Raw genomic sequence first — 13,213 nt, 5'->3', positions numbered from 1 at the left:
TATTCAAATGGAAGATGTATCTTGCATCAACTTACACATGCTGCATAGCATCTTCAAAGAAAACCAGTGGCATGGTGGCATTCAGTTCATTGTAGGTTTCCAGAGTTTCAGTGAGCACTGCCTTCAGGGTTTCCCAATCCTTTACTGGCATATAACATGGCTCTCCCACACCATTGGCAAAGTGGCAATAGAGGAGGGGTTGCTGGATCAGAATGGACTCTTCTGTGCTCTAGTGGATAGAGGGAAAGAAGTAATGATGTCAGATAGACAGAGCTAATGAAATGAAAGGGCTGCAGACCCAATAAGTGATATACTTACCTCAAAATGTCGGCGAGCAGTTTCTAGCAGCTTCTTCTGAAACAAATCACAGTCTTTTTTGTCTATTAGCTTGTCTCCATAAACTCGGGATGATTCATGAAGCCAAAGGCGTGTGAGATCCAGGGGCCCCTTTAAGCACTCAGGAGTGGCAAATAATATTCCCTACAAGGAAATAAAAAGATAAGACCAAAGTTTGCTTTTTTATCATTAACATTTTCTTTTCTTTAGGAAGTTTAAAGGAAAAGTAAATTGAAAGAAATATGATATATAGAATTTATATACTTTAATAGTACATTCATATATATGTACACATATACATGGACATAAATAGTCATTAAATATTTCCCAATTACATATAAAATTCTTTAACACGTATTTAAAGTTTGGTTCCATATTCTCTTCCTACCTTCTGTTTCTCCCATACCTCTTGGAAAGGTAAGCATTATGATAATGATTATAAATTGTAAGTCATGTAAGATAATTTCGTATTAGTCACATTGCAAAAGAAGACACACACAAAGAAGAAAAGATAAAGTAAAAAGGTCTGCTTTAATCTGCATTCAAAATTCATCAGCTTTGTCTCTGGAAGTAGAGAGCTTTTTTGCACCATGGATCCTTTGGAATTGTCCTGGATTACTGTCTTGGACCAGAATAACTAAGCCTTTCACAGTTGATCATCATTACAATTTTACCATGACCAATATCACTTGCCATAAGTTCATATAACACTTCACAGGTTTTTCTGAAGCCAGCCTACTCATTATTTCTCATAACACAATCGTATTTCATCACAATCTTATACCTCAGCTCAATTAGTCTTTGCCCAACTGATGAGCATCCCCTTAAAGTCCAATTACTTGCCACCATGAAAAGATAGGTCCTTAACCCTTCTCTTTGATCTCTTTGGGATACAGATCTAGGAGTGGTATTTCTGAACCAAAGACTATGTACAGTTTTGTAACCATTTGGCAGAGTTTCAAATTTTTCTCTAGAATGATTCACTAGTTTACAACTCTACCAACAATATATTAGCATCTGAATTTTTCCCCATCCCTACTGGGATTTAAAATTTTCCTTTTTTTTGTCATGTTAATCAATCTGATAGGTGTGGGAATGGTATCACAGGGTTGTTTTTATGTGCATTTCTCTCATCAATAATACTTTAAACTGCCTGTTTGTATCCTTTTGTCCATTTTTATATTTTTGTATTTTGTATTACTTTGTATTTTTACAAATTTAGCTCATTTCCATACATATATTTGAGAAATCAGGCCTTCATCAGAGAAACCTTTTGTAATGTCCCCACTCCCATTCATTTTCCTTCTAATTTTGGCTGCATTAGATTTGTTTGTGCAAAAGCTTTTTAATTTCATGTAATCAAACTTAGAAATTTTACCTTGTGTGATTCTCTCTGTATTTGTTTGATCATAAACTCTTCCCTTATCCATAGATTTGACAGGTACATTTTCCTATTCCCCTAATTTCCTAATGATACCACTTTTTATATCTAAATCATTAATCTATTTTGACCTTATCTTGGTATCAGTTATGAGGTGCTGTTCAATGCCTAGTGTCTGCCAAACTACTTTTCAGTTTTTTTCACCAATTTTTGCTAAAATGGGGGGGGGTCTTATCCCTAAAGCTTGGATCTTTGGGTTTATCAAAGACTAGATTACTAGAATCATTATCTCTGAATATTGTGTGTTATCAGATTCCACTGATCCACCACTCCACTTCCTCCTCAAAGGTATCAGAATAGTTTGATGATCACTACTTTGCAATACAATTCGAGATCAGGTATTGCTAAGCCATATTCCATTTTTCATTGATTCCCTTGATAGTCTTGACCTTTTGTTTTTTTCTGATAAATTTCCTTAATTTTATTGTTTTCTAGCTCAATAATATAATTCTTTATTAGTTTAATTGGTATGAAACTAAATAAAAAAATCAAAGTAGGTAGAAATGTCATTTTAAAATTGACTCAGTTTGCCCACGAGCAATCAACATTTCTCTAATCATTTATAACTGTCTTTATCCATGTAAAATATTTTATACTTGTAGTCATATAATCTGGGTTTGTTTTGACAGGTAGACTTACAAGTATATCATCTGCAGTTATTTTAAATGGAATTTGTCTCTTGCTTCTTGGTTTTGTTGATATTATATAGAAAAGCTGGTGATTTATCTAGGTTTATTTTATATCCTAGAACTGCTAAAGTTGTTAGTTTTTTCAACTAATTTTTCAGTTAACTTCTTAGCGTGTCCTAAGTAAACTATCAGATCCTCTGCAAAGAATGATAGATTTGTTTTTTCATTGCCTATTTCTATTCTTTCAGTTCAATCTAGTTGGGTCATATTTGGGAACCAAGCAGTAAGACAGTCATGATTCTGAAATTTTTGTTCTATTCAGTTCCTTTCTATCACCAATATCCACAAGCCCATCTGCCAGGGTTCTACTCAGGGTTTTTCCATTTTCCTAAATAGTGTTTACATGAAACCTTTTCCCCTGATCCATCCAAAGGTTAGAGCCTTCCCTTTCTCCAAAAATGCTTTGAATTTATTCTCTTTATTTATTAAATTATTATTCATTAAAATCTTGTGCATCTACTTATGTCCCTCCTGCTAAGATGTTAGGCTCCTTGAAAGCAATGGTTGTTTTATTCTCTTTATTTATATTCCTAGCATACAGCATAGTGTCCATTATATATATAGTAGGTGCTTAGCAAATGATTGATGACTGATTTCTTTACTAAGACATTGAGAAATCAAACCTAATATCACCAGAAAGAATATCCAGGTCCAATATATATGGTTGCTGGGAATGTGGAATTATGAATATCAATATGTCCATTTCTTGGGAAGTTAAACTGAGTTGTTTCCCAGACTTTCAGGGTAATTCACAGGCCAACCTAGAAATTTAAGCTCCCATATTTGCCGTGATTTACTCTCCCAAATGATCCATTTTAAATTTTAATGAAACGCAAATGCTAAGTCATCTCTCCTCATTCTGTAGGGAAGTAATTTGCTTTTTTTCCCCCCCAGTTCTGTGTTTGTGTAATTTTCTGGTATCTCCTTATTAAAATCTAGACATAGTAAGTATCTTTTAAGCAGATAAAAACAGCTTGTGTCATCAAATCAAACCATTTGAGCATGTTTCAGAAACAACGATTCTTCTCTAAGTTAGTCATACTGTAGGCACTTAATAGCAGATGACTTCACTTCCATATGACAGGTACTAGTTTTCAACCACTCACCAAGAAATTATACTATTCTACAAATCCCTGAAAATCACATGGAAGTAGGAAGTAGGATCAAGGGATAATAATTGTAAAACTCTTAGCTTTATAGTAAGTGCTTTATAAAGGTTAGTTATTGCTGGTGGCTTTGTGAATTACTGTGGATAAAAACAATGTCATAATCTAGAGTATAGAATTCTAAAAAGATGAATCTCCCTCTGTATGACCAAGGCAACAGACAGACCAAACCTTACTAACCAGTAGGAACCCTGAAACTCTGCTGTCATCAGGTCTCTTCCCAGTCCCAGGAAGGAAATCAGGGGAAGATTTCAGGGGCAGTCTGGTGATGGTGAAAATTATTGAAAAAAAAGATAGGGTTTTTTTTAAAATACTAAATGGCCCCAATGTAAGGGTTGATTGTTGCTATTCACATCTCCCCATCATTCAAGGTACCTGGAAGACATTGGAGAGGTCTCTCAGATTGAAAGTATAGTGGAATTTCATAGCAGTCGGAAGAAAGTTGAGAATCATCATCTGATGCAGGCCAATGGCCGCCTGGACAAGCACTGGACCAATACGAAGGAGGAAGGGAGAGCTGATGGCTTGATGCTGGAAATGCAAACTGAGTATCTGGCTATAGATGGTGACCAGTGAGTCCAGAGATGGGAAGTTGTAAGCAAACACCGAAAAATGTCTCTGGAAAGGAAAACAAAGTCAGAATCTACTCAGCACCCAGGCAAACAGGGCAGGTGGAAGGCCTGGAGTTCTGGCCTGAAATGATAGTGTCTGTTCTTCTTTTATAATATTTAGATTCAGGCTACACCTACTAGATATGCATCAACTTCTAGACAGCTTTCCACGATTATAAGCTGTAAGATCTGGAGATCTGCATTGGTCAAGGAAGGTCTCTCCCTGGGAACTCCTTAAAAATGAGACTGAAAGTTCTCTATCCATTTGAAGCACATAGCCCATATGACTAAAACAAAACTCACTGGGTCTCTTTAAGGTCCATAAAAAAGTTATAGAAGTTTTTTTTTGGAGTGTGAGCTTTGCAACCATATGGGGAGGTATATACATTATGCCTACTTTATAGAGGAGAAGACTAAATCTTGAAGTGACCAAGAGATATAAGCTAAGAAGAGGCGTCACTGAGCAGATCTGAATTTTAGGGGACATTTGCAACTGGCAAAAGACAAGCAAAAAGTCATCCCCAAGGCCTGGAAGGGCAGAAGCAAATTGGCTACTGAGATGGAAGGAGCCATCAGACTTCAGAAGACCATGAGTTTCAACACTACATAATAATTTTTTGAAGAGGGATGGGAAAGCAGTTAAGCCTTTGTGCATACCTGGAGTCGAGGATTGATGGTGAAGCTGCCAACCAGGGGATTCATGCAGGCCACATACTGGCAGTTGTGAATTTCTTTTATTGCCACCTTCTGCCTGTCATACCTGTCATACATGTGGGTAGAAATGATAATTTTTTTTGTCCTTCTTTCAAAGAAGACCACATCAGGTGATGCCATGACAAGCACATGAATTAGATTTGAGTGTGGGAGGGGTGCTAGGCTAAGTCACCTACCTCATTTTCTCTTCCATAGTCACCTGGGTCCAGTGGCCAGATATGAATTAGGACAACTGGAGATGACCCTGGAGGCAGGCAATCAGGGTTAAGTGAATTGCCCAAGGTCACACAGTTAGTAAGTGTTAAGCGCCTGAGGCTGGATTTGAACTTCTATCCTTCTGACTCCAAGGCCAGTATTCTATTTACTGTACCACCTAGCTCCCCAGGCAGAAATAGAGCCTCTTATCTGACACATGGGAAAGATAAACTTCAAAGCAGTGTGACCCTATAGGCCTCAAAGGAGCATTGGTATGGCCTGGCATCTACATGGTCCGTTCTGTCAAAGATTTTCCTCCAACCCCACTCCCTCATCCAAAGTCTACCATACAGCCAACTCAGCACCACCTTCTTAGATCTGGAATCCCTCTCTAGGCTTGCAATGTCTCAGCATCTGCTGAGGTGGAAGGCTGGTTCCTCTAGTCATAAGGTCCAGAGCCTGGTGATAAAAATGGCAGCATCCATTCCAGAGAACTATCTTAATGGTGTGATATTGTATCCAGCAGGCAACACTAGGGCCCTCAACGGAGCCAACATCCTTCTTTTAATAAGATTGCAGTTTAATACTATCATGAAACAGGGGGATGACTGCCGGGCTCTTTCCGAGTTTGTGATTTCGGAGCTCCCTTATGGAGATTATTCCAGAGGTGCTTAATAATAATAATCTTATTATTGTTATTATTATTAGTATAAAATCTAGATTCACAAAATGCTTTACAAATTTTATGTCACATGATCCTCAAAGTAACCGCGAGAGGCAGGTGCTGTTATTACTTTCATTTTACAAATGAGGAAACTATGAAAAGAGATGCTAAGTGACTTGTCCAGGGCCACACAGCTTCATCTCAGCTTTTCCTGACTCCAGATCCCATAGTATATCCTTTGCACCAAGCAAATTCTTTTCTAGTGAAGATGATTTCTTTTGGGGTGGAGGATAGGGGGAGAATCCAGATTATATGGAGAGCTCCCAGTGGGAGAACTCATTCCAAAGATGCAAACAGAAAACTCCTCCCTAACTCCCTTAAAGCATACAGAGACACAGAAGTGAAGTGATTTACATAGCCAGGATGTGACCCTACAAGGAAGGTTTTCAGAACAAAACAGATAGTGATTTTAGGTCATTTTTTTATAGTTTCCTGAGAGATAACAGGAAATTCTTTGGCAAGATCAGGGAGGTTACCAAGAGTATGTTGTTGGTCATTATTGGGCTCACCAGTGTTCATAATCAATGTGCTGGCGAATCAGGGTGTGAGGCTGGACTGTGCCGTACACATCCACTTCAGGCATGTTCATATCATCGATGAAATAAATCAGTTTCTTGTTTCCTACTGGACCATAGGTACGCCCTGCCTTTTTCTCCAGTGGCTTCTCCAGAATCCCTGAAACAAGGATACCATCACTGTTTCCATTATGCCCTCATTGAATCAATGAATCATCCATTAAGGAGACCCTGGGCCAGGCACTTACTTTGCAGAATGGCTGATGTTGTATAATAGTTGAAAGGAATCTTGGACACCATGTAATCTTCAGAAAGGCCAGCAAGTGTGTCATTCACAAAGATGGTTTTTCCCACTCCTGCACCACCAACAAGCATTATTGGTTTCCCTTTTGCCAGCAACAAATCAACAAAATAACGCAGACGGGTTGTCTCCTGAGTTGGGACGAGGACTGTCTGGAAAAGGTAGAAAAGAGAGCCGGCAATGGGAAGAGAGAAAAAAGCATTCTCTGACTGGGGAGATCATCTATTCAAACCCACTCATCTTATAGGTAAGGAAATTGAGACTTGAAGATGGGAGGAAGGTTATGAAGTAACTGTTTATTCTCACATTGTGCAACATTTTTCTTTAACTATGAAAAGAAAGAACCAGAGATTGGGATTATGGTCAAAAACCACCCAGGCACCACACCCCAGGCCAGTAGCTAATTTAGGATAAAATATGGAGGGATGGAAATGACTCTTTAACTAAAGTAAGAAAGATCAGGGCTCCAGACCTAACTGATTTCCTGAATGATTTCCAGCAAGATCCTACTCCTCTCAGAGTCTCAGTTTCCTCATCTTCAGAATGGTGACAACAAAATCAATGGAAAAGTTTTATTAAAAAAAAGTATTTTGTAAACCTGAGAGTACTTTCAAAAAAAATTTTTCAGTTTGAGTACAGGCTTAACTTCCATGTAGACTGCTTTCAGAGATTTACAATTGAAAGAGAGCTTTAAAAGCATCTGATCAAAGTTCCTAATTTTATTGTTTGTTTTTTCATGTCTTAATTTGTTTTTATTTATTTTTCCAACTGCATGTTAAAAAATTTTTATCAATCATCTAAAACATTTTTGAGTTCCAAATTTTCTCTCTCCAGTCCATCTTCCTTTTTGAGAAGGCAAGCAATTAGATATCAATTATACATGTACTGTCATACAAAACATATTTCCTTATTAGCCATGTTGCAAAAGAAAACAGACAAAAAAGAAGAAAAATTAAGAAAGTTAAAAAAAGTTTGCTTCGATTTGCATTCAGAGTTTAATTAGTTCTCTCTCTGGAAGTGAATAGTATTTTTCATCATGGGTTCTTTGAAATTTTCTTGAATCCTTGTCTTGATCAGATCAGAACAGCTAAGTCTTTCATAGTTGATGGCTGTTACTGTTTTTCTGGTTCTGGTCATTTCACTTTTCATGAGTTCATAGAAATCTTCCCAAGGTTTTCTGAAATCATTCTGTTCATCATTTCTTACACTATAATATTGTTCCTTCAGAATCATATACTATGACTTGTTCAGTCATTCCCCCATTGATGGATGCCTCTTTGATTTCCCATTCTTTGCTACCACAAAAATAACCGCTAAAATATTTTTGTATAAATAGGTCCTTTCTTCCCTTTTATTGGATGGTTTTGGGGTTGGTTAATTCACAGCTCCACCAGCAATGCCTTAGTGTCCTAATCTTTCCCTATCCCCTCTGACAGGGGTCATTTTCATTCTCTCCCATGTTAATTAATCTGAGAGGTGTGAAGTGGTATCTCAGAGTTTTTTTAATTCACATTTCTCTAATCAATAGTGAGAGGATTTCTTCATAGGACTATTAATAACTTCGATTTCTTCTTTTGAAAACTGCCTATTCATGTTTTTGACCATTTAACATCTGGACAATGGCCCTTATTTTTTTTATAAATTTGACTCATTTACATATCTATTTGAGAAATGAGACCTTTGACAGAGAAATGCTGTAAAATTTTCCTCTCAGCTTCCAATTTTCCTTCTAATTTTGGCTGTGTACATTTTGCTTTGTAAAAGTTATTTAATTTCAGATAATCAAAATGATTATTTTAACTTCCTCAGTAAAGGGTGATATTGTTTCTCAGTCCTGGATCACCAAAAGGATACTACCCCTCAAGGTTCCCTCTGCCTCTTGAATGAAAGTGTTTCCCCTCTGCCCTTGAATTAGGACTCAAAGTGGATATAGGCAATGAAGCTGCCAAAGAGCAATTGGTCTTGAGTCCAGTGCTAGCACAGGGGGCCACCATAATCTCTTCCCATCCAGTTTTGGGATCTCTTTACTGTTGCTGACATGCAAGGTCTTTGCTGTTTCTGTTGTCATCATCTGCTCCTACTACTGGTGTTTCATCCACATGGGCTCTAGGACAACCTCTCTATGTTGTCTTGAGATGGAAGAATATCTCACTCTCACCTTTTGTTGGCTCTGCCAACACTTCAGAATTTGATTTGTGGCATTATTTAAAGTTATTAGAAGGGAAATGTTGGGAGGGCTTAGATGAGTGCTTTCTCTACTCCATCATCTTGTTTCTGCCCCCCAGAGTGAATATCTAATATTTTAAATGTCCTCATTTTAGGAGGATGAAACTGAAGGCCATAGAAGTTAAATGATTTGCCTTTTCTACTACGTATAAGCCATGATTTCTGCCTTTTAGAGGTTTACGTATATTAATGTAGCAGTGAGTAAACTTGTGTGAGACAGTATACAATTGAAATTCTAAATGAGAGAAGGCAGAGATCACCATTATCTAGAGAATGCTGGAATCTGGGGATGGAGTGGAGTTGCATTCTCATCAACCCAGCAATATTACTACTAGGTCTATATCCCAAATCAATAGGCATATATTGAATACTGCCTATATGCTAGGCAGATCTCTGTTATCGGTGATAGAATGACAATGAAAGAAACAATCTATGCCAAATATATTTAACTGGACTGGAGAGAGGAGAGAGATCACTTACACAGACAAATAGGTACAAAGTCATTTTGGTGGGGAGAGAGTATAATTTCGGATATCAGAAAAGATCCATTTAGAAGCTGGCACTTGAGCTTTTAAGAGACCAAGATGAGGAAGGAAGAAATGCTGGACATTGACTGGGATCCTGCAAATTCTGTCTTTATGTAGATTTGAGACAAAACAGTAACTCAAGAAAATAATATGAAAGAGACACCAAAATGTAACCAATATAACTTATGTCCGGGAGAATAATTCATGGATCAGTCACATAAGTCCAGAGTTGCAAGGGTCTACAGAGACCATGTCATTCAAATTATATACATGGCCAACCAGAAACATCAACCAGGCAGTCCAGAGGCCATGAGAGCCAACACCACTTCCTAGTATAGCCAAACAAGATTAAAATGTAATTGGGAAAAATTTTTTTAAATAAATAAAAATACAATAAAAAGGAATGATACATGTTAAAATCAAGATAACATGTGTCTAAAGGGATCCTTATCTACAGTTTAGTAGTCTCCATTTTTATGGATTTGACAACAAAGTTCTTTAATATTCCTAATAAAGGGATTATCCAAGCTATATCTGAAGACCTCCCAGGGATCCCTCTCCCCACCCAAAGTACTCCATGCCACTGTTGGACAGCTCCAAATGTCAAAACAGATATCTTGACTCAAAGTCATCAGATCATGCAAATGAAACTTTTTCTTTTTAAATTTGGGGAGGCAGGGAAGGAAAGAGGTCTGAATAAAGGTAGTTATATAAAATACATCAATGACAGAAATTGGAAATTCTGAGGTCTTCAGAAAGTAGCAGCACCAGGCCTGGCAAAGCTCTGAGAAGATGTACCCCAAACACAAAAGGACTTCATAAGAGAGGCCCTGACTTTAGCAGAGGTCCTTCACACCAGGAAAACTGCTCTATGTTGTCAACATCAAGAACAAGTTGGATTCTTCCTGTATACTGAAAATCCCTTCTTACCTCAAAAAAAAGTTCTACCACTAGAAGAGTCCTGAGACTCCATTCTAACCTGGAACTTAAGTTTGAAGTTCCTCAAGGGTGTCCTTACCAGGAGCTCATTAGGTTCTTGATGCAGATCTGTGATAGGAACCGAAGCACCCCATATAAGTCCCATACACAGTCATTGTTAAGGAGTGGTTCCTTATTCCAATTAAAATTTCAGTTCTCCCCATTCCTCTGAGTTCTACTCTTTCAAAGAGGCCAAGTTTCCACGTGATCCCTTCAAATACCTGAAGTCTTATCATATTTCCTTAATTGCTTGGCACCCTTTCTTCCTTTCTAACAGCTACTTCCTTCAATGAGCTTACTTCATATTGCATGAAGTCAGTCCATCATCATTCTATTTACCATCCATATTCCAACTTCTCAACATTTTTACCGAAATCTGACATCTTGAATTGAAAACAACATACCAGTTATGGTCTGAGTAACATAGCATACAAGAGGGACAATAGCCTCTCTTGTTCTGGGTGCTATAATTGGTCAATGCACCATAAGTTTGCACTCATCCTCCAGAACTCCAATTACAATAGAAATAATCACTATAAATATAAAAATATTTCTTCGAAAGATGACACATAACTATATGTACTTACCTGTAAAGGTGTGTCTGGATCCATAGTCAATTTGGGAACTTTATCAGCCCAAGGTAAAAACTTCCTCATGTTAGGGTCAAGATAATAATCAAAAATTGTACCCTGGGATGGAAACTTGACTGCTTTCATCTGTTTGAGCCACCACCGACTAAATTCAGTTGGATAATCTGAAAGCTAAGAAGAATAAATACAAAGGGTCATTAGTTGGCTAATGAGACATTATGGCAGCTTCACATGAATGAATGAATGAATGAATGAAATCTCAGGATCCTGAAATTCTTTTTGACATTCAAAGTTTTTATTGAGTCAACTCACAATCATCAGCGAAACCTCTAGAACCAATCCAATTTAGGGAGGGAAAACAAACCATGAAAAGAGCATGAATAGGCAGAGAGAGCTTGGAACGTAGCCTAGGTAACTTCTGTCAAGTTACATCAGAATCAAAAAATCTCTATGTTAGAAGGCACACCAGAGGCCATCTAGTCCAAATCAGAACCACCCATGAATGAATGCTCTCTAACATTCCAGGTAAGCTATCCTCTTTCTCGTATTTGCTTGAAGCCTGAAGATAATGGACATAGATCCTCCTGGGAGAAGGGAAGAGTGAATTCTCACAGGAAATTACAAGTGTGGGCTAGGGAGCTAGAGCTTGGAAATTCAGCTGCCGTGCAGTTGCCAGGGAGCAGGTTGAAGCTGACATTGTCCTGGCACCACCTTGCATCATCATAAGAGATGCCATTTGTAAAATTCTCGTGTGAGCCTCATGGCAATTCTGTGAGGGAGGGACTTCAAGTATGACCATTTCCTACTTTACAGGTAAAGGAAATGAAACTCTGAGGGTCATTTAGCTAGTGAGTTTCAGAGGTGGAGCTCACACCAATTCAAATCTCTTCTGACTCCAAATATCCTTGGTCTCCTGCCAAATAAGAAAAAATGGAAGGAAGTGGAGAAAGGGAGAGAAAAGGAGAGGGAGTGAAAGTGGAAAGAAGAGGGGAAAAAACCCCAGAAAGGACAATGATCAGTGTTGGAAGGGATGTGAGAAATCTGGGACATTAATGTATTGTTGGAAGAGCTGTGAATTCATCCAACCTTTCTGGAGAGCAATTTGGAACTACATCCACAGGGCCACAAAAATGTGCATACCCTTTCATGCAGCAATACTACTACTAGGTCTATACCCTCAAGAGAAGATGGAAAAGGGTAAAAACATTACTTGTACAAAAATATTCATAGCACCCTGTTTGTGGGGGCAAAGAATTGGAAATTACGTGAATGTCCTTCAATTGGGGAATGGCTTAGCAAACTGTGGTATATGTATGTCATGGAGCACTACTGTTCTATTAGAAACCAGGAGGGACGGGAATTCAGGGAACTCTAGAAGGCTTTCCATGAACTGATGCTGCAGGAGATGAGCAGAACCAGAAAAACATTGTATAACAGCAACATGGGGATGATGATCAACCTTGATGGACTTGCTCATTCCATCAGTGCAACAATCAGGGAAAATTTTGGGCTATCTGTGATGGAGAATACCATCTCTCTCCAGAGAAAGAATCATGGAGTTTGAACAAAGACAAAAGACTATTAACCTTCAATTTAGGGGAAAAACTGTTATCTTATTATGCAATTTTGCCATCTCTTATGCTTTATTTTTCTTCTTTAAGGATATGATTTCTCTCTCATCACATTCAACTAAGATCAATGTATACCATGGAAACAATGTCAAGACTAACAGACTACCTTCAGTGGGTGGTGGGGGAAGGGAAGTGAGATTAAGGGAAAAATTGGAAACTCAAAATAAAATCTTTCTTTTAAAAACAAGAAAAAAAGGAAGGAAAAAAGAGGGAAGAAAGGAAGGAAGAAGGAAGAAAGGGAAAAGGAAGAAGGAAAGGGAAGGAAAAAAGAAAACAAGGAAGAAAGAAATAATCTTTCCCAGTTGTGTTATTTTCTGTGATCTTGCACTCTCATTTCTCCTACCCCTACTTCTGCTGTCCTTCCCATCAGGCCCCTTCTAGTCTCCTCTGTTTTGGGGTTTGATTGAAGACAGTATAGAAATCTATAGTAGGAGTAAAAAGAAAACCTACTGAATTTGGAGCCAGAGAATCTGGGTTTTGAACCTGCCTATGCCACCTGGTATGGTATATGTCTATGCCTCAGTTACCTTCTAATGAAAACAAAAGGAGCTGAACTAGCTGGCCTATAA

At 38.0% G+C, this 13,213-nt stretch overlaps 1 protein-coding gene across 1 annotated transcript in view; it reads right to left on the bottom strand.

Moving 5' to 3' along the window:
• Positions 1-13,213, bottom strand: part of DNAH11 (dynein axonemal heavy chain 11) — a 309,681-nt gene that overhangs the window by 126,937 nt on the left and 169,531 nt on the right. Inside the window, exons 45-51 of the mRNA XM_074195450.1 lie at positions 11,011-11,184; positions 6,640-6,844; positions 6,386-6,551; positions 4,901-5,003; positions 4,008-4,250; positions 319-480; positions 36-229 (exon numbers count right to left, since the gene is read on the bottom strand). Of these exons, the coding sequence (XP_074051551.1) occupies positions 36-229; positions 319-480; positions 4,008-4,250; positions 4,901-5,003; positions 6,386-6,551; positions 6,640-6,844; positions 11,011-11,184 (1,247 nt within the window). The remainder of the gene's footprint in view (positions 1-35; positions 230-318; positions 481-4,007; positions 4,251-4,900; positions 5,004-6,385; positions 6,552-6,639; positions 6,845-11,010; positions 11,185-13,213) is intronic.

This window comes from Macrotis lagotis, chromosome 7, assembly GCF_037893015.1.
Source record: "Macrotis lagotis isolate mMagLag1 chromosome 7, bilby.v1.9.chrom.fasta, whole genome shotgun sequence".
NCBI classification, from domain to species: Eukaryota; Metazoa; Chordata; class Mammalia; order Peramelemorphia; family Peramelidae; genus Macrotis; species Macrotis lagotis.
The sequence above is the reverse complement of the archived record's forward strand: the minus strand, read 5'-3'. Positions and strand labels throughout refer to the sequence as shown.